The sequence below is a fragment of the Ruditapes philippinarum genome, unplaced genomic scaffold (assembly GCF_026571515.1).
Source record: "Ruditapes philippinarum isolate M1 unplaced genomic scaffold, ASM2657151v2 ctg128_1_1_1_1, whole genome shotgun sequence".
Classification (NCBI taxonomy): Eukaryota; Metazoa; Mollusca; class Bivalvia; order Venerida; family Veneridae; genus Ruditapes; species Ruditapes philippinarum.
The window spans coordinates 215,438-238,137 of NW_026861563.1; the positions used below are offsets into that span (position 1 = coordinate 215,438).

The 22,700-nt window shown below is 31.7% G+C and overlaps 1 protein-coding gene across 10 annotated transcripts in view; it reads left to right on the forward strand.

Annotated features, from left to right (window-relative positions):
• Nucleotides 1–20,820, forward strand: part of LOC132716137 (RNA-binding protein Pasilla-like) — a 42,877-nt gene extending 22,057 nt beyond the window's left edge. For 8 of the 10 annotated variants that reach the window (XM_060699322.1, XM_060699319.1, XM_060699326.1 and 5 more), the window contains 4 exons: nt 1,372–1,515; nt 5,193–5,353; nt 11,059–11,212; nt 11,943–20,820. In XM_060699322.1, the coding sequence (XP_060555305.1) occupies nt 1,372–1,515; nt 5,193–5,353; nt 11,059–11,212; nt 11,943–13,087 (1,604 nt within the window). In that variant the 3' untranslated portion in view covers nt 13,088–20,820. The remainder of the gene's footprint in view (nt 1–1,371; nt 1,516–5,192; nt 5,354–11,058; nt 11,213–11,942) is intronic. The other 2 variants (XM_060699320.1, XM_060699329.1) reach the window with 1 other exon arrangement.
• The last annotated feature ends 1,880 nt before the right edge of the window (nt 20,821–22,700 follow it).

Below are 22,700 nucleotides of genomic sequence, written 5' to 3' on the forward strand. Positions count from 1 at the left end.
CGATTTTCTTCGGGGCCAAAAGTGTATTTATTAAATTTGGTCATTAAATAGTTGTTCATGTTTAAAAGCATAACAAGGTTCAATAATGTTAGCAGATAATTCTGCAAAACTTTGTATATACATAATATTTGATCTTATTAATAGAAAATATTACTTTTATTTTAAACTTTGCGTACCATGACAATGCTGTACCCTGGCCATGGAAATTGTGATGTCAGATTAAAAGTTCCAAAACTATCTTGTTTTTTAATGGAGAAGATTTTGTTGTAAAAATTCATTATTGGCTAGCTTGTCATAAAGGTTGAATAAAGTTTCATATCATAGTATAGTTTGGTATTTGAAATTATGGCTCTACCATTTCCATATGTGAGTAGATGTTCTGTTCTCTAAGAGGAATATTATATGTACACTTTGTACTTACCTATACCTGGAAAAAATGTAGGCATATAAGATGGAGGATCATCTTTGAACCATACAGTTGTGGTGTATGTTCATAGTGTATTGTACCAACATACCTTTAACCTGTATCTTTGATAAATGAGCCGTGTCATGACAAAACCAACATAATGCGTTTGCGACCAGCATGGATCCAGACCAGCCTGCGCATCCGCGCAGTCTGATCAGGATCAATGCTGTTCGCTTACCAACTCTATTACAAGAAGAGAAACTGATAGCGAACAGCATGGATCCTGATCAGACTGCGCGGATGCGCAGGCTGGTCTGGATCCATGCTGGTCGCAAACCCATTATGTTGGTTTTGTCATGACACGGCTCAAATGTTGAAAATGTTTCCTTGGCTAATTGATTCTATTGCACTGAAACATATAATACATGTTCCATAATATGATACATGTATATACATAGCAGAGATAATCTTTACACATGGTTTTTATGATCTATTGTCTTTGATTCTACGTTACATGCTTGTACATGAGATTTGCAAGATTAAGATTTTGGGATAAATTAATCTAATGAACACATATTGATGTGAAATTTTGAAAAAATGTTCTACTGACACTAAAAAAGTTTTTTTTTTTTCTGTTTTCATACTTGATTCTATCTGAAAGGTTGAGCTTTGTTAAGTGTGGGCCATCATTTACATATAAAACAGATTGTCTTGCCATGTGCAATTTTAAGGTGCATTCTTTCTCCCTAATATTTCCAGGTGTGTTAATATTGCAAAGAATTCTTTGTATACTAGATTTAATTCCGCTGGTAATGAAATAAATGATGGAAGCATCATTTGCACCATGTAAATTATTCACTTTTTTGTCACATCTGGATAACTCTGTTTGTTATCTTGTATACAGATTGCTATATTATGCAGGTGAAACATTTGATTGTTAATTTTTGATATGTTGTATATTTCAGGTGCAGATAATGTACATCTCAAAATACTGGTGCCCAGTATCGCTGCCGGAGCCATTATTGGCAAGGGAGGGGAGACAATCGCAGCAGTACAAAAAGAAGCTGGAGCACGTGTTAAAATGTCCAAAGCTAATGATTTTTATCCAGGTAAATTATTTCAGTTTCAAGATTGATTGATTATATGTGTGAATTTCTTTAGGTTTGAACTCTGTAGACCTACTTACTTTCTACTGGTTTCTCATGATCAGTTAACTTGTTCTGTGTGTAGATACTTAGATAACTTGGTTATGTTGGTTTAAAATGAGCAGTCTTCCCTCTGGGTAAATTCATTTAGACATCTATGTAACCATATCTTCTTATGTAGCAAAAATTTTTAACAGTTAAAGCCCAAGGATATACTTCATAATGTACAAAATATTGACCATTGTCTAAAATATTTTACTCCTACTCCTTGGTCAATGGTTAGTTTGAAATTAAATTGATAATTAGTTAACTTATTTATTAAAAAAAGAAGAAGAAAAAAAAAGATGGAAAAAAAAGATGAAAAAAAAAGACAAAAATTTATATGCAGAAATTTGCTTAAAAATTAAAAGGTAAATAAAGTAAATGTTAGATGTGCAGGCCTAATACATGCATGAGGTTTCAGTTTTTGGTGCATATGTATGACATTGTGAGGAATGTCCTTGGGCTTTAAGCATATAAATTTACTGCTACATGTACATATATTACAGTCTATCTGGCTTAATGAATTAACCTAGAGAGAGAGGACTTTGTTCATTAGGTACATATGAATGTTGTATTAATTTTCTTGTTTGGGCTTTCTTCCATTAGATATGTCCAAATGAGGTCAGTTTTGATAAGCAATAAAGCGAGCAAAAATAGCCACAAAATTTCACGCCAGTTATCGAAAGTACCTGTTCATTTGCATAATTACAACGATGCAGGGAAAAGTTTGACACATTTTATGACAAGTCATGCAGTTTAGGGATATTTATGTTAATTTGTATGTAGAAAATTTGCAGTACAACTGATTTTAATATGTGAAATGAAACAGTTTTAAAGCCCTTTAATCAGGAATATAACTTGATCGTGTTCCGGGAACAATATCTAATGGGGCATTCAATATTAACTGTTAAGTGTTGACTATAAGTGTACTCATTTCCTTATAATTTTATTGTATTGTGACAATTTATTAACAATGCCATTTACTTGATTTGTGGGCAACCTTTTCGTGGTATATGGTAAAATCTCATTTATTGATGAGGAAATTTTAGAAAACTCTATTTTATAAGAAAAATTTCGGGAAGTTTTTTATCTTGTATTAAATTGTATCAATCGATAGTAACAATTTGAAAATAAAAACATGGCTGCTTGGTTAGTGTCAGTGCATATGCTCTGGGGTAAGCGGTTGTTTTCTTAAGCAAGAAACTACACTCATTGCTAAGTACTGGTTAGTTTCAGAAACAATTTTCTAGTGTGTCTTTAAGCTTATAGCTTCCTACACAATTAAACTAAAATAAATATTGTAAAAATTAAACACATTATTATGAAGGGTAAGATTATAAGGTAAACTGATATGCCCATATGATTGTTGTCTATGAAAATATAAACTTTTATTATGATTGACTTTTTAGATGTTTTATAATATTGCCATGGTTACAGAATCAAAACAGCCTTGATGCATATTTCAGGCTTCATTTAGATGCAAATAGCTTTGTTTGATTGAAATGATAACCTAGGAATAACACCAAAATAAGCTGGAAGATTGAGTTTGGAACAGAATTTCTTTCCTTGTACAGTACAAAGTGAATAACAAAATTCCTTGTTCCAGTGCTTCTATGTCTATAATTAAGGACTTGTTTCCAGGGAAAACTGATAATGTTGTTGAAAGGTGAAAATGTTGTTCACTTGGCAGCAAGAATTAAGTAATACAAGGCTGCCTATTTCTTATCTTTGTTGTGGCTTTGTAAAGAATAGTATCACCTCTATAAAGTAGAGTACACTTTTAATAAGATTGAAATATAAATTAGTAGCAAATTGCTAGAATTGCTAATGTGTCATTGAGCGCTCCCTCAATATCTGCAGAAGTAAAATTCTGCAACCAAGTCTCTTATTAAACAAAAGTCTAGTTTTCAGTTAAAGAGCTGTAAGCTGAAATTGATTACTAATAATTGTGACATAATATCTGAAGCATTAAAATCTGTATTTACTCTCCGTTTTCAGAGACGCTTATGTCCATACACTGATTTTTTTCTCTCTAACAAGTATTTACTTTAGTGTATTTGTTATATTTGTATGGAAACTCCCATGAAGTGATTCTGAGGGAAATTTTCCTGGAAGAGACAATAATACAACCTGATTGTGCCTAGGGGATCAGCTAACTAATTAAATGTCTAGAATAATCTGAACTATGGTGGTGGGCTTTTTTTTTCATCATATATACACATGCTTGTAGAGAAACTGACCAGAACCGTTGATTGATATGGTATTACTTAACATCATGTATCAATAAATAGATTGCTTGTCTTCATACATTATTGTTAACACATTTCACAGAATGTTCCCAAGTCCTTTGCTGTCATTTCTAAGGACTTTATTGATTGGCTCTGGAAAATCATTCTTTTCATATTGTAACTCCCACATTTCTTACATATATAATGGTATGAATGTAAAATTGCAATGGGTTTGTTTGAAGGTGTTTTACAAACTTTATAGAATGAATAATATTTCTTTATTCAGCACTTTGTAACCACAAAAAAAAAGAAGAAACAAAAAAAATTGCAGCAGAAAAAATGTTATCATTTTCATATTTTTTTTCTTTACAAAGAAGACAAAAAGAAATGCTTAAGATTGTCTACACAGGCATTTTATATGCATTAAAGTGTGTCTGATTTCTGTTTATTGCACATAAAATATGTACTGTCTCATTGAAGTCTACAATGTTACTATATGATAACAAGAATTTGTGATGTTTGAAAGCAATTTTACCACAAACTGTCGGATGATTTAAAAAATCTTTTTTTTTAGAAATTTCATAATAAATACACAGTATAGGCTGATGTTATATTTATATATGGGGGGAAAAAAATGAAGATTACAAAATTTTACATCAAGCTTACCAGGATATGATTAAAAAAAACACTAGAGAACTAAGCTGATTAATTTTATTTTCTTGTAAGTGCACCTTTCTTGATGGCATGACATGTAACTTGTCGTGAAACATTGAAATTATAACACAGATATGTAATTAAGAAACAAGTGTAATGTGAAATATAAGGTTATGAGAAATGTTATACAGAAACAGCTATGTATACTACGTAGAGAGAATGTTTTGTTATTCTTCGTCTCTACAATGAAGGACGCATGTACTCTAATGACAAAGGACATGATGCCCTTGACAACTTAATCATAGTCTTTGCACATCCGTAACACCACATGGCAAATAACTTTCACAATAAATAGAGAGTTCATATGAATATTGTATTATAATTAGTGAAAACGTTAACAGTATGTTTGAAGTTCATTCTATTTATTTCCTCCTCTTTTTTCTGGAACAGTCTTAAGATCTGTGAAATATGTCCGCAAGTGTGAGAGCAAATTATATCTTGTCTTGTCATTTACACTGTTTATTCAAATGAAGTTAAGATACACGTAAATTGAAATACATGCAATGCATGCACCAAATTATTTTTGGTTGTAACAGTCATAAAAACTGTTAAAGCCTGCAATTGTTTGTAAAAAACAGGACTGCAATTTTTTGTTTGTAGTCCAAACAAATGACATAATTTCAAATATATATCTTGTATAATATTTTACAATTTCAGGCACCACAGAACGTGTTTGTCTTATAATGGGTGCTGCCGACGCCGTCAGAAAAGTTCACAATTTTATTATGGAAAAAATACGAGAAAAACCTGACCCCAATCCAAAACCAGAGGTCTCTAAAAATAATTTTGAGAGACATAGACAGGTAACTTTACTCAATGTAAGTCATCAGTTTTCATCATTACCATCTTCCATGTGCATTCTAGACTAAGTTTCTGCAACACTTTATAAATATACAGTATAATGATCATACTGAAAACATGAAATTTAAACGTGTGTGATTGCATTTTGCTGGACTGTTAGTCAAGTTTACCATTCCCTAGAATCTGGTTGTATATACAAAATAGAGTCTGAGGTAAGTAGGTCTCTTATTTAAGTTACATGAGTTGTTATATGTTATAATACATATATATTATACACTGGAGGAGTAAAAAAACTGTGAGCATCATTTCATGGGTAAGTGAACAGCACTGCAATTGTATGCTTTTAACATGCAATATTGTATTGATAAACTCAATGCATTGTATATTCTATATGTTAGTGTAATAAATTCTTAAAATAATGCTGGATAAATTTCTTAAGAATTAATGTCATGCTTTGTTTCTCGCAAAGAGGATAATACTTCTTATGGTACATCCAATTTTTATATGAATTGAAAAGGATGTGTTTAAACTTGAATGCCTGTGGATGAAAAACTTGTAATATGAGACCGAATACATTGCAGACAAAGTTTATCCCTGGTAAATGTATGCAAATTACTATAAAAATTTGATATCAGTATTAATTTCCCATGGGGATTGCGCATGATTTGTCATGGAGTTTAAAGTTTTGCCTGTAAGTGTAAAGTAGTTTTGACTGTACAGCTTACAGGTGAAGTTATAGTACAGGAGTGCTGTACAGTGAATGATAGTGTCCAGGTAAGAAGTATGTTACCTATATTAGAAGTGTCCAGCAAAATGCAATCATATATCTTTAAATTAGTGTCTTTAATTATTAGCTTATTATTCTTCAAGACTTTTTCACTTTTTAAGTCTTGATGAATTCATGAAGAATTCAAATGGGAAAATCTTTATTGTGTTTTCAAACAAAATGTTATATACATTTTCCCTTTTCACTCATTTTCTCATTTTCATGCATATTTCATTTCAAAGGCTCGTTCATTTTCATTTTGCCAACATTTTCATTGACATCTTTGTTATGGAAGTGCTGATGTGGCAAAAATGGTGACGGAATATTGAACCGTTGAATGAGAAAATGTAACAAGACATTAAAGATACATTAAAGGAAAACGAGACAAAAGTGAAAATGACTGAGATGTGTGAAACGTCTAGCTTTTGAAGTTCTGGTATCGATAACGGAGAAAATGTCAAAAGTTAAAATTAGACTGTTATATAGCAGGCCGTATCAAAATGACTGCTGTAGAATTTTGTCACCATTTTTGTTATTGATTGTTTAAAGTTATGAGTAGATTGCAGAAACTTGGCTGTTGTAGTGTAGATTGTAGACGTAGATTTTGATTGGACAAGATATATTTCAAGCTTTGCATGAGAACTATAATATACAGAGAGAACAATGTGAAATATATATTGTATACAGTAACCAGCTCAAGATTTCAAGATTAGTATCATTGTGTAACTTGTGACAACTAAAAGAAAATACAAACACCCAAAAAATTAGATTGTAAAGAGCAAGGTATTAGTGGCTGCAGGAATTCTCTTTGAATTTACAATATTAAACCTACTACAAAATTACGTTATGTTAAATAGACTAGGTTTATCCACGTAATTTTTAAATGTGATACAATATTTTTTACTAACTAATTAGAACAATTAATGAATATGCATCAAAAGTAACAAATCTAGAGGCAAGTTGCTATAACACAGACATCTTATTAAATGTTTTTTGATCACAAGAATTAAAATACTTCCGCGAGCATACTGTTCTCTTTAACAAACAAATACTTACACACCTGTAGGAAATTCTTTGATATATTAGGTACTAGAATCTGGACAGCTTTCATCAGAATCATGTCTCGCTATCTTCTGATATATCCTATATATAGTATAAACACTGTAATTTTATACAATACACTATAATTATATACATGTATATAGAAGAAAAAAATGGGAAATTTCTTGACACGGGCCAAGCTGGTGCTTGGAGCTAAATTATATCTTTCTTGCAGACAGATGTATGTAAAAGGTCAAAGAAGAGAGGGATTGGTCAATCTTTAAATATGAAGAGACAATAAAATCTATAATTAGAATATTGTTTTATCATTACATCATTAATTAGATAGAGATCTAAATATAGAATGAATTAGAAACATTTTTTTTGGAATTATATAAAAATATGGATAGGTTGTAATTAGGCTTCACTAAGTCATAGCATTTTAATAAAATAGTCTTCATCTACCAAGATACTATTAGTATCGTAAATTGTTGTAAAGTTAGGTCTAAATGATGAGTGGATACTCATAAACTTTTGTTTCTTCCTTTTGTATGTGTTAACACCAAAATAAGTCGCCTAACAAAATTCAGATATATTGTTTTATGTATGAAAAATAGTTCCTAGGGGTGTAGTAATGCCGAGGTAAATGAGATGGAGTAGCAACATCTCAGGGATCATCCTGGTCAGGATTTTTAGTGAGAGATTTTCTCTCATTTGAGACATTTTGATGAGAGAAATTAGATTTTCTTGAGAGATTTAATTTTCATGATGGGCGAGGTTAAAAATATGGAAATTTCTAACTTTTTAAAAATCACTGTGCATATAAACATTGTTTATCTAATGAGGATATAAGAAGATGTAGCTCTGTTTATTACAGTGATTTTTGTTTTCACTTTTTTAACACATCTTATGCCTTTTCTTTTGTGATTTTTTAAACATAATAAAATTCTAATTAAGAAAAATAAATATAACACCTTTATTCAGAAATATAAAAGAATTATACATGGATATCTACTACAACTATTTTTTGCAGTCAATGTTCCTAATGGACAACACTGTACTGTACAGAAGTAATTGTTGAGATTTGAAGAATATTTTTATAACCTTTCATTTTGTTTTCTTTATGATTCTCTTCACACACCTCCCTCCATTAAAAAATATACCTGAACACATAATGACAAATATCTCCATATCCACAAATATAAACAATAACTAAAGTATTTTTTATTCATAAACATCATTTTTAGTGTTATAAAACACCTTTAAATAACACTCGGCTTCCTTTTAGAATTTTTTTTAATCACGACATCGCGAAAATATGTGACAAATGAATATTTGTCTGTTTTCCGCTGAAACATTCACAATTCTAGCTGTTGCTGATTGCAATTATATAAAATTAAATATTTTTGTTCAATAAAAGAACATTTATTATCGGCTATTTCATCAGGAATCGTAAAACAAAAATTTTAAATTTGTTCTTTAGCCTACGGCAAAATTTACCGTGGTTGATGTGACATTTAGAAGACAAATTTTACCGGTAGATTTATTTTTGACATGTCCATTTTTATGTTAGTCTGTGTCTAATTTTTTTTATTAAAATCAATTAAAAGTGCTTTGTGTAAATTCTCGACTTACAGATAGATAAAGGTTAGCCATCATACCTTATTTCTGTACGGTGAATTTGCGGTCTCCGATCGGCAATTATTTTAGGCTTAATAATTCAAAGTGTTGGACTACTTTTTAGAGTTTTTTTACACCGATTTCATTAATAAACAATTTAAAATTAAATTCTTGATGGGAATCGTGAATTTTTCATCATATTTTTGTGTAATTTTAGCATTCCTTAGATTGTGTTTAGACATTTTCCGGCTCAAATTGCCGTGCGAGATTTTCTCTCATTTCACAAATTTCTCTGAGATTTTGGTGATATTTTTGCGAGAAATCGCGGAAATCGCCCCCTAGAATGATCCCTGCATCTAAACATTATAATAATCATCTTCTGTAAGAAATGTGTGACAAATGATCTTATGACTTGGCAACACGGTGAATATCTCGCATTTTTTCTCTCCTAAAATATAGTGTTTTCATGTCATGTGATCATTATATACATGTACATATTTGCTGTGTCACTCCTGCCGACATCGCGTTTATAAAAGATCATCATAAACAGATATCATACTTTCTTTTAATTCTGTATGATACTTTGATATTTTCCTCAGAGATTATAATTAATTTATCACACATATTTAATTTCTTCAGAGCTGATACAGAATCTGTGTTATTTCAGGAAAATATAATACTATATAGTTTGAAAGGTTACAATGAAGGATATTCTAAATATAATATAAAATATAAGAGAATGGTGGCCTAGTGCTCAAGTTGTCTGCCTTTCATCAACCGATGGATCGAAAAAAAGCCATTCTGTAGACACAGACGAGTTTCCTCGTATGACAGTATTGGTTAGCTCCAGGAAGCCAACTTTGAGACTTCTTTAATTCAGCTTTCAACATTATTGAGTTAAAATAAATGAGCCACGCCATGACAAAACCAACATACTGCGTTTGCGACCAGCATGGATCCAGACCAGCCTGCGCATCCGCGCAGTCTGATCAGGATCCATGCTGTTGGCTTACAAACCCTATAACAAGTAGTGAAACTGATCGTGAACAGCATGGATCCTGATCAGACTGCGCAGATGCACAGGCTGGTCTGGATCCATGCTGGTCGCAAACCTATTATGTTGGTTTTGTCGTGATGCGGCTCAAATATGTTTTAAGTATAAAATTATAAAGTAAATTGAAACTTCAGTGACCATATGACCTTTGTTATGTTCATGTGTCTTAACATTAAAGAATCAGATAATTAGCCACTCTACACCAAATGAGTTAAGAAATGTTAAAATAAGGAAGTGTTTACTGTAATTTCCTTGTACTATAAACATAATTTAACATTCAAATATATGCTTGTTGTAGTCCACGTTAGCTAATCATATAATATCATAATTGGTAGCTTTTCTGTCAAGTTGAAAAAAAAGAAAAAAAAAAAATTCTTAAAAACTTTAATTACTGGAAATGCTTTACTGTTCATTTTATTGCAAACCACTTAATGTAAATGTTTACATTTATTTAGTCTAGGACAGAAAACTGTTTTCTTCAGATGTAATCAACTGTATAATAAGCACTTAATTAAGTGCTCTTTAATGGCCTGAAAGCTGCACACAGTAATGAACATTTTAAACAATCACATGTTTTTTTGTGAACCAGTTAATAAACCAACATTAGTCAAGGCTTGGTGATATATTCCGTTCCATTGATGCTCAGATTTAATATTGTTACATGACGGTATTTAAGATACAAACATAATTTAATTTCTATAATTTCATTGTTATTAAATTATTTAATTGAACAACCTAAATTAATTGTCCTGTAGCAATTTAGAGTTGCTATAACACTGTTATTTATAAATTAATTTAATTTTATGTAATTAATTAATTGAAGAGAATGCAGGATTAATCAAAGAAATTTATTAAGTGAGAATTTTCCTGTAGCTTTTGAGGAATAGATCTGTGCTGAAACAATTGTTAGATGGATAAATTCAACTGTGACAATGACAAATGGAAAATGTCAAGTTCTTTGCTCTTGTATGCTGGAATTTTTATTGTTGAAAAAGTTTTATTTTTTTTAACACTTAGTCCTAATAGGCCTTTACAGATGAAATGTTCTACAAGGCAGTTATTTCTAAACAATTAGGCATCAGTCCATGAACAACATGAGAAATTCCTGTATTTCCATCATCTTTCAATGTGAACTTGTTTAGTTACGATCTATATATAGAAAGTTGAGTGTTTATCATGTGAGTGCACTTGTTACTGTTAAATGTAAGGCTATCACTTAATGTTCATTGTGTTGTTTACAGGTGAAGATACTCGTTCCAAACAGTACTGCGGGAATGATCATTGGCAAGGGAGGTAACTACATCAAACAGATCAAAGAAGAGAGCGGTGCTTACGTTCAAATCTCCCAAAAGTCAAAAGAAACAAATCTACCTGAAAGATGTATCACAGTGGCAGGTTAGTGCATTCAATCTTCATTTGCAAGTTATAGTTTGCTAAATTTAGCATATGTGCTAATTTGTACAGTGGATTTACACAGTTAGAATACCTTCTATGTAAAAAATCCACCATAGTTGAAAAATTATGATGCTAAAAAGAGATTATTGAATGCAGACTTTTCTGGCAATATTATTTTTAAGTCACTGTGATTGATAATTAAAGTTACTATGCATTTAGTGATATGCATTGGATTTAAGTGACAGAGTGTATAGAATATTATACCTGACTAAATTGTCACTGTGTCACTCCTTTACCTACTTATGGGCTTTCTTTGGAATTATATTTTATCAAAATAGTGTTGGCAGTTTGACAAAACTTATATGTTTATCAACCACTAAAATGTAGTGATGTGTAATGATAAGGAAGATATGAGAAAAATATGCACTTAAATACATTTTACTTGAAATGATATTGATAAGCCAAATATTTTTCTTCTATTTTTTACTTTCTATTTGTTTTAGCAAATAATGGTAAGAAAAAGTACACAGTATTTTGGTCATCATAGCAGTAAAGTGCCCGCCCAATCAGCTACACACACAGAATAGACTAAAAATTGGAAAATCAAAAGTTTAAAGAAACTCAGTAATTCTGTTTAAAAGAAAAGTAAGATTTTGATTGTTATTTTGTTTAAAAGAAAAGTAAAGTTTTCATTGTTACTTAGATATTTTTTACCTTTAATCCATTTCAGGTGATTTAGAAAATAATAAAAAAGCAGTGGACCTGATATTACAGAAAATTGTTGAAGATCCACAAAGTGGTAGTTGTCCAAATATAAGCTATGCAGATTATACCGGACCGGTGGCAAGTGCGAACCCTACAGGCTCACCATTTGCCAACACAAACTTCATGCAGAACCAAACACAAGAATTAACTGGTGTCAATAATAATAATTTTGCTGGTGGTGCTACATTTGGTTTCGGATTTAATCCAAATGCATTCGGTGGAAACATGGGAGGAGTACCAAATACAAATATAGGAAGTTTATTAGCTGGCGGGGTAATGACTCCTGCTGCTTTAGAAAATATTCGAATGACACTGAGAAGTAGTGGTTACACGGACCAGGCTACAGAAGAAATTAGTTCAGCAATGAATACGCTTGCGACATATGGTATTTTAGGGGTAGGAGTAAATGTCGGTGGACAGCAACAAAATGTTCAACAAGCCCAACAGATGAGTTTGCAAAATGCACAAGGTCAGAGCATGATGACAACAGCTGCTGGTACTCCATCACAAAACCCACAACAAGGTTATATGATGAGTACCCCCACATCTTCTGGAAGTCTGTTTGGACCAGTTGGTAGCGGGTCTTCAGGCTTGGGGAGTTCAGGGTCAACGGCGGCAAACTCTAGTCTGTTTGGAAGCTCTTCTCCGAGTATGCAGCAAGAGCGATACGGTGGAAGTCCAATGTTGAACGAGTCATATACAGCCCCTGGCTATCCAGGTGCACAACAAGGGTTTGCTCCACAGCAATTAGGTGGGGAGCGATCACCTAGCATAAATATCAACCAAAATTCATTTGGTTTGGGGACTGGAATGTATAGTCCTACGGAAGGGGACAAATCAGCCACGGCTAAACAAGATTTAGAAGTTCCAGAAAGTATAGTAGGGGCTATTTTAGGCCCGGGTGGAAAAGGAATAGTTGAATTACAGCAGTATACTCAAACCAACATACAGATCTCGAAGAAGGGTGTTTATATGCCTGGCACGAGAAATAGAATTGTAACCATTACTGGAACCCCAAACAACATCACAAAAGCACAGTATCTTATACAACAACGTATACAACAAGAAGAAATTAAACGGGCTAGACAGGCACAAGCTTCAGGCCGCTAGGATTTATTTTATTTCTTAGGCTTTAAAATACTGATTTTACACCAATATTTAAACTAACATTAACTTCTCATCATTTTTGTGTAACTCTTTTAAGGCATTGTCAAGTGCACGTGACAGTGGCGATAGATTCGTCCTGGACTCTTCTGATATTCTTTTATAGTCTTGGTGACTTGAAATCACTTGTGCATGCCATTTTTGATTTGATGTTGATGTAATAGTATCACCTGCATGCTTTCGTCTATTATAGTGGACTATATAAATTATTCAAGTGGACTTGCGGTTATTGTGTATATGTATATACATAGGAGTATAGGTACAGATCTCTCTTCGCCATTTCTTAGTACACATGTACTTAAACCATCACAGAGCATCATAATCATCACAGAGGACTGGTCCATTTTTATCATGGAATGTTCCATTTTTTTCGACTTGAGGTAAAGGAGGATGTAGTTATTATTATGATGTGTAAATATTATGAGACCTGTTTCAGGAGTCATGGGTAGTACACCCATGCTTTATAGTTTGTCATAAAGTGATAGCATAGCATTTTATCTTGCATAAATAAGCACCTAAAACAGTGACTGTTTTATTCATGATTGTTGTGGAATTTTGTTTGTTTCTCCACTTTAAAATTATAGTTATTGAATTAATTTCTAGGGATGAATTCACTGTATGCATTGTAGTTAGAGATTTTTGTTTATAGTAGTTATTCAATCTAAGTATAGATATTGTATTATGATATATATACATATTATATATACCTTTGAATGGGATAATATAATAATTTGTTAATATATAATTGTTTAGTCAAATTTGTTAAATCTTATTTAAGTACTTTGTTACAGAGCTAATGTTTTACAAACTTATGTATAATCACGATTTGTGCGTTTTTGCGTGTGTGGTATCTATATTAATTTAATACCAGCCCAAGCGTGGCTCTTGTGTAGTATTTTGTCTTCTTTTTATCTTTTTTTTTTTTATTAGTGATAAATCACATTGTTAAGCTATTGCTACAGTCTTTTACTCAGTATAAGGCATTGTGTCATTCTGGTAGTTTCACTGAAAGTAAACGAAGCACTCAATTTCTTTTTTCGACAGGGGTTTTTATCTGAAATCACGGAATAATATTTTGTGATATCACAAGTTTTAAATTTTTTTCGTCCCCCCCATTTCGATTTTAAGTATAGATAGATATATGAAAAAATTAAAACAAATCAGGTTTGCAATTGTAAAAAGAGCACAGTACACTTGATCATGATCATTTATGAAAAATTTACTGGTTTTTTATGTAGTTTTTTTTTAATGGAGCTGGATATTTTTGTTTTTGTACAACTAAAGTAACCTCATTCTTGTCTGTGGTAGAAGAGAATGTTATAATCAGAGACTATATATTGTTTCTTAGAAACATGTAACGGGTAGCTGTTTATTTCTGTTTACTTTCTTGTGAGCCGACTGGAACATGTTCTCCCTTCCCCCCCCTGCCCCCTCTTTCTCCCTTTTACTTCAATCCCCTGACTTTCCAGCAATTTCTTTCTAAAAATAGAACAGTTCCTTTAAATTGGGACAGTTATTTTTAGACTTCTGCCTTTAAAGGTCAAGATGACCTTTACTAAACTACCCTGTCCTTGAGTTTTTAACTTTGCTTTTATTGGAATGCTTAGTGACTTAAATATCAAGTTAATTTTGTTTTTATTTCTCATTTTGATTGAAGTATTAGGGATTTTTCCTTTTTTTTTTGCCTACTTTTGTTTCACACTGTTGTTATTATAGATCATATAAAACAATGCACACCAGTTTTACTCACCAATTATTAATACTATTCAACATCTGTTAAAAAATTTGTTGAGAGGACTTTATTTGTTTTTTTTCTTGTTATTATTTTAATTATAACATGCATATATACAATTATGATAAACTGACGTTGTTGATAATTTAAATACTTGGTGAGGAGGAATGGTGTACTTGGTGTTATAACTTATTAAAAAAAAATATTGATACTTCAGCCCATGTGTTTATATGTCATTATCTACTCATTGAAATTGTTATTCATCACTCAAGATTCAAGCCAGTGTTATTAATATTACAGTTTGATAAAGTCTGGGCACGTGTACTGAACATTATCTAAAATGTCGAATTAGAAATTTTTCTACTTTTTGTGTTATGTTATTCAGATAATAAAAAGAAATGTTTACAATTTTCTTTTTCCAAAATTACTAAGAAAAAAGACATGAAAATTCATATAACTACATGTATATATTTTAAGGTGGGAGTGTTATTTTGAGCATGTTTTTTAATGAAGTTGAAAAAACATCATAACTGTAGTGTTTTGCAGATTAAACCAGCTTTCTGTCATGTAAAAAGTAAAAGTTATTATTTAGTGAAATCAGGACACTGCCTAGACTTTATTGAACTGTAGAAGAAATACATAGTCCGTTGTCACCAGCTACTAGGTCTTTCAGATCATTTACCTGGAAACATGGTCAGTGCACGTGATTATATGTGGTCAGTGCATGTGATATATATATGGTCAGTGCAAGATCAGTGTAAATTGTTGATATGGTCAGTGTGCCTGGTTTCATGTTTCCGGTGCACCTGGTTTCATGTTACCGGTGCACCTGGTTTCTTGTTACCGGAGCACCTGGTTTCATGTTACCAGTGCACCTGGTTTCATGTTACCAATGCACCTGGTTTCTTGTTACCGGAGCACCTGGTTTCATGTTACCAGTGCACCTGGTTTCATGTTACCAGTGCACTTATTTATGTGGTTTGTGCATATGATATAAAATGCAAAACAATAACTGCATGTGATATATGTGCACATAGAATGTACATTTTGATGCACATATTGTATGTTTTTTTCTGTGCACTTGATGTGTTGATGCATGTGATACTTGTGTATGATTGATTGGTCATGGATGCTAGAAAGGGGTGGGGTACAATTATGATACCATCTTGGTATATTATATACATAGCATCGCTTAAAAGCTATTAAAACAACTGTGATAATCATTATTAAATGTTAATATATCACCAGTATAGACATTGAACCTGAAATGGGCCTGCCTTTTCTCATTTACATTAACAATCACAATTTTAAATGTTTTATTGAATTTTATTAAATGATTATAACTTTATGATTGATCAATATTTTAGCCTTCATAAGGTCACACACATGTAAATATTCCATCGTGTTTCATCGAGAGTTACGTACCATCCACAAAATGTGCTAGTTGGTGCAGTCCATGTTAATACAACATACCTCTATACAGGTTGTGCCATAGGCTCATATAAACACACGGTTTTAGATTTTATAAATTTACAGTTTAAGCTGTTTTAGTTTTCATGTTCTGTCTCAATAGACGGGAAACTCGCTGATGAAGTTTTTAGAGACCCCAAACATTATCTTTTTAGAATTTCATTTCCATTAAATTGTAATTTTTTCTATGCAAGTTAGTTCTATTTTGCAGATATATTATTATAATAACTATATGATTTTAAAAGGGAGACAGCCCCACCCCTAGCACTGTACTTTTGTATAAGGGAGGCAACTCCTGAATATTTGAGAGAAGATGTGGGATTACATTATTGTTTCATTACTATTACAGGGATTATATTAATGTTATTATTTATTATTTCCTAATAGACCAAGAAATATCTTGTAAACAAAAAGCAAAATGTTTAGATGCTAGTATTTTAAGTGCTTACTTTAGTAGGATTTCTTGGTCTATTGGTGTTGGTGTTAATTTTTTTGTTTTGTAAATATAGAGTTATCATTATGAATAGTTAACTGTACATTATTCAAGATACTTGTATTTAAATTATAATTAAGATGAATTATCTATTCAGAAATAGTAATATATATATAGTGCTTAATATTTACTCACTTTAAATGCCTGGTTCATTTTTTTTCAACTTTTTTTTTTAATAGTTAAAGCAGCGGAGGCTGATTATGAAATAGTCATTATGAAATTGTCATATAGAAATAATTCAGTTTATACTAGTTATTTCATTTTTCACAAAGTTTTTGAAACATTACATAGCATCAGAATTTTAACCACACAGTCTTATGAGGTCTTTCGTAAAAAAAATATTAGAAAAAAAATAAGTATTACCACATTTGTTAATTTATTACATGTGATCATATTTTAAAAAAAGGAATGTTATTTTATTCTGTCAACTTTCTCACAATTTGTTACATTTTTTTTAACAGTTTTATTAAACAAAATTTAAACATACTTTTATCATACAATAAGAAAGATTAATGATTTATGGGATTTTACAAGCTATTTAATTAACACTTATTTGAGTACAAGACATAATAATGAAAGTTATATACGCCAGTCCTACCTGCACATAGAGGCAGTTTAGTCAGGTTCTATTTTTGGTTGCCCAGTTTCTATATTTTAATACCGTAATGAAATTGCTTTAAACTTTAACCAGCAATTGACCATTCCAAATTCGATGCTGAGCAAGATCATTAAACTTTTAATGCAGGGTATTATATAAAAATTCAGGCTTATTTTCTTCACCAGTTTGTGCCACCATTTTCAATTACTTCAGAACCTTTGCTTCATTAAAGATAAGTCTTTATTTTTCTTGTCCGGTAATCTTCAGGAATTATTAATAACTTTTGTTGACTCCCATAAAATGTTCCATCTAGTTTAGCTTTAAAATAAGCAGAGTCATTTTACATTGAGGAAAGCTGTGTATAGATTAATTTAGAAATATACTATGTTTTACTTTTTGTAAACTTAGCTAGCTATGTTGAATCACCAAGCTGCAATAAAAGTAGTTTTTAAGGCAAATTTAAGAATACAGTTTTTATGGTTTTTGTTTTTTATCTGGTCAAAGATTGCCAGCAGTGTTTTGAATTCTTCAAGTGTTATTATTAACTTAAATTTATGGAAATTTCTAACAATATAGAAGGTAGTTTGATGTTAATGTTTTACATTAAATATAATAAATATATGATGGATTTGTAAATACAAAGAAAACACAGAAATTATGATAACTTTTCAATGATCAGACATTTATAGACATATAGAAATGTGACCATTTATAATTTTCCTATCATTTATCATAATAATGATTCAGATTTTAACAAGTTCTGTAGAACAATTTTATGATTATATTTATTCTTATTGTTGATCCATTAGATGGTTTTTCTTCACCAGCAAATGATTTTTAGGTTTCCTTTAACAACCTTGTTTTGTATTTTTTAGCATTATTAATTTCAAAATTATGATTCGTTTGGAGATTTTAAAGTTTTAAAAACTTGTGACTAGTTTTAAACTTGACGATCATGTATAAATGATTATAGAAATAACATTAGTTTATTGTTGAGATGAAATTTGATTAAAATTAATGCTATGATGTTTATATATAACTATTTGATCAAATGCTGGAAAATCTGAAAATGATTTGTTTGGTGTTGTTTATTGTTTTATATTATAACATCCCTCTATAAGTAATGATCATTAATGTATGTATCACTTTGACCTCAGATCTGTTTATCAACCCAGTCTGCGTAACTGTTTATTTTGAAAATTTGAAATTTCTAACTAAGACAATCTTATAGATTGTAATGTAAATTTGAAAAAAAAGTTTTGTTTTTATTTTTTAAAATTTGAAAGTAAACAGTTTTTGCAGACTGGTTTGTTTGCACATATATTCATCGTGTGACTGGACTGGTTCTAGTGTGGTCTGGACCAGTAGACTGGTTATGAAGGACTTGTGTATGTGGTATTTGCATTTATATCTCCATGACGTCTTGTTTTGTTACTATTTATAGATCTGAGGATCATAAAAACTCTTATTTTTTCGTTGTGCCAGTCAGGCAGTGTTTCTAAAAAGTAACATAAGAAAAATCATTGTTAAAATTTTTCGGAATTTTTCTGTTAAAGCTATTTGGACACAGATAATAGACAAAAAAATGAAAGGCAAAAACTTAACAGACAAATTTTTGGTGACAAGGTGAATGCAAAATGCATTGAACTGAATTGTATGGAAGAAATTGGAAAATGTTACTTTTATGAACATCTTTCGACTGTTATGGTTGGTTTAGAAAGCTGGGTGCATTATGTAAATACAAGGTTTTCTAAAAGTTGTGCTTGATTTTGTTTGCTCTAATTGTTCAAATTCATCAAGCGAACTGTTGGAATATATTCTTGTGTTGTTGGTGAAATACCTCGCAATACCCTGCGTATTTAACAAATGTGATAGGAAAATGAATCATCATTTTACATACTGTTGTCACCAGCCATGATTTATCACCTGTCCCAATTAAACCTACATGCTAAATTAACTAATTTAACCGAAAAAACACAAAAAACTTCGAAATTGAATATGTGAGAAAATCATTTGATCTTGTCTAGCAGAGGTTTTTTTTATTGTGGCCATGTTTTTGTTTTTTATTTTAAAAATAGTCCTCCAGTAAACAATTCTCTGCTAGTCTGAACCTACTGTATGATGGACATAGGATGATAAGTCATGGCATAACTTTCATCTGTTAGAATACCGTTGGTTTGTGCCAAATAACATTCCTCATTAATACACAGGTAGATTTTACTTAGCTAATCATGGGAATTTCACATTTGTTATTATCTATTTATTTATTTATTTATAAGACTGTGATAAACTCTTCAATTTTTGCATGGAAAGTAATTTTCATCTGTAACAAAATCACTTCCCCCACACCTTCTGACTGGGTTCAAAAGGGTGTGCTCACCATTAAATGAGCCGTGTCATGACAAAACCAACATAATGGGTTTGCGACCAGCATGGATCCAGACCAGCCTGCGCATCCGCGCAGTCTGATCAGGATCCATGCTGTTCGCTATCAGTTTCTCTACTTGTAATAGAGTTGATAAGTGAACAGCATGGATCCTGATCAGACTGCGCAGATGCGCAGGCTGGTCTGGATCCATGCTGGTGGCAAACGCACTATGTTGGTTTTGTCTTGACGCAGCTCAAATGTAGTTAGTCTACTCACACATTGATTTTCTCATAACTTTCCCCCCTCCTTATAAAGAGAACCATTTTTTTTTCTCGCACAAAACAAAGTTACTAAGTCTTTCAGTAATGTGCTGGGTTTGTTACATCATAAGTTTCACATTTGTTAATACATTTTACTGTGAAGTGGTTGGCTGTCACTGCATGACTAGATCAAACCATCGTTATTCCAACTTTCTGTGAAAGTGACCTACCATATAAAGTGTTAACTTGAAGTACAGTCTTTTTATTATCACATATTTATTACATCATATTTTTTCAGTATTTAATATCATATATTTCTTGACTTGAAAAGTCAAACTTCTATTCTATAGACTATTACGTAGGGAGGTTAGATGGCAAAATTTCGAGCCAGATCTCTTGTCTGCCAGGGACAGTCAATCATTGTTACTTCCACATAGCAAAATAGAGTGGAAACAAAATATTATGAAAAAAATGTCATTTTAAACATCATTTCATTTTTTCGATGGTATAATAAATGGTTGCCTTAGCAACTGTTATTATACCTGGTAGTCATGGAAATGTGGTTATGCAGATATTTCTGCAAATACCAAACTGCTCACCTGTCAAATTGTCTTAAAGGGAATAAAAACTTGGGCTGAATAGAAACACATTTCTTCGTTTTCATTTATCCAACATTCATTGTGTTATTGTTGTATTTATTTCACTATAGTATTAAACAAATTGTAAGCTGACCTGAATAAAAACTCTGAGAAAGATAACATGGAATCAGTAGTCCTTTAATTGCCATTTGATAGAAATATCGCACCCATTTAGTTTAAATCTTATTGAAATGATAGAAATATCTGACCCATTTAGTTTTCAATGTTATTGAAATGATAGAAATATCGGACCCATCTAATTTTAAACCTTTACTTCATGAGCATATTGTGAAAAATGGCCGTTTTTATTAAAAAGCCTCCTGTTACAAGTTCAAACTGCTATTAAACTATGAAAAATGCTTCAATACTGATGAAACTTGGCACAAATGTTGACTTGACCATAGCCTCTGTAACAGCATGCTCCATCTTAAATTTCCTGTTACAATGGCAATGGGGGACGTCTCAAAATTGCCAAAAATCACTATTTTGCGGGTTTTTTTTACTCATCAAATTGATTTTAAAGTGCTGCAACTTCTCTAAGTTGAAAAAAGGGCATTATTCTGTCAAAATGCTTCATAGAGTTACCTCCTCCTGTCTTCAGGTTGGGGTCATAATGGTTAACAAGTGTGCAAAGTTTCAAAGCCATATGTAAATGGACTTTGAAAATATTTGAGGTGTTATAAAAACTTTAATGTACAGTTACCTCCTCCTGTCTATATGTTTGGGTCATGGTGGTGAACAAGTGTGCAAAGTGTCAAAACCAGATGTCAATTAACTTTGAAAAAATTTGAGGTATTACAAAACCTTTAACATAAATTCTTAGTAAAAAAAGGGGCATAATTCTGTCAAAATGCTTGATACAGTTACCTCCTCCTGTCTGCAGGGTGGGGTCATGGTGTTGAACAAGACTCGTGTGCTGGACTTTGAAAATATTTGAGGTGTTACAAAAACTTTAATGTACAGTTACCTCCTCCTGTCTATATGTTTGGGTCATGGTGGTGAACAAGTGTGCAAAGTGTCAAAACCAGATGTCAATTAACTTTGAAAAAAATTGAGGTATTACAAAACCTTTAACATAAATTCTTAGTAAAAAAGGGGCATAATTCTGTCAAAATGCTTGATACAGTTACCTCCTCCTGTCTGCAGGGTGGGGTCATGGTGTTGAACAAGACTCGTGTGCAAAGTTTCAAAGCCATATATTATGTCAATGGACTTTGAAAATATTTAAGGTATTACAAAAACTAAAAACATAAATTCTTAGTAAAAAAAAGGGGCATAATTCTGTCAAAATGCTTGATACAGTTACCACCTCCTGTCTAGAGGCTGGGGTCATGATGGTGAACAAGTGTGCAAAATTTCAAAACCAGATGTCAATGAACATGGTGGTGAACAAGTGTGCAAAGTGTCAAAACCAGATGTCAATTAACTTTGAAAAAAATTGAGGTATTACAAAACCTTTTAACATAAATTCTTAGTAAAAAAGGGGCATAATTCTGTCAAAATGCTTGATACAGTTACCTCCTCCTGTCTACAGGCTGGGGTCATGAGGGTGAACAAGTGTGCAAAGTTTCAAAGCCATGTGTCAATGGACTTTAAAAATATTTGAGGTATTACAAAAACTTACATAAATTCTTAGTAAAAAAAGGGGCATAATTCTGTCAAAATGCTTGATACATTTACCTCCTCCTGTCTACAGGCTGGGGTCATGAGGGTGAACAAGTGTGCAAAATTTCAAAACCAGATGTCAATTAACTTTGAAAATATTGAGGTATTACAAAAACTTTAACATAAATTCTTAGTAAAACAAGAACCGGTTGAACCGGGTGATGCTCCCACACAGGAAAGTATAAAAAAAATGAACAAAGGGCAAAAACTTCAAAATTAGGCAAGGCGGAGATATGTTTTTTTGCACTGCACTTCTATTCAATGAGATCTATCTATCTATAAAGTTTCCTGATGATATCAGAGTTATGTCCCGGGTAAAATTCAAAGTGTAAAAA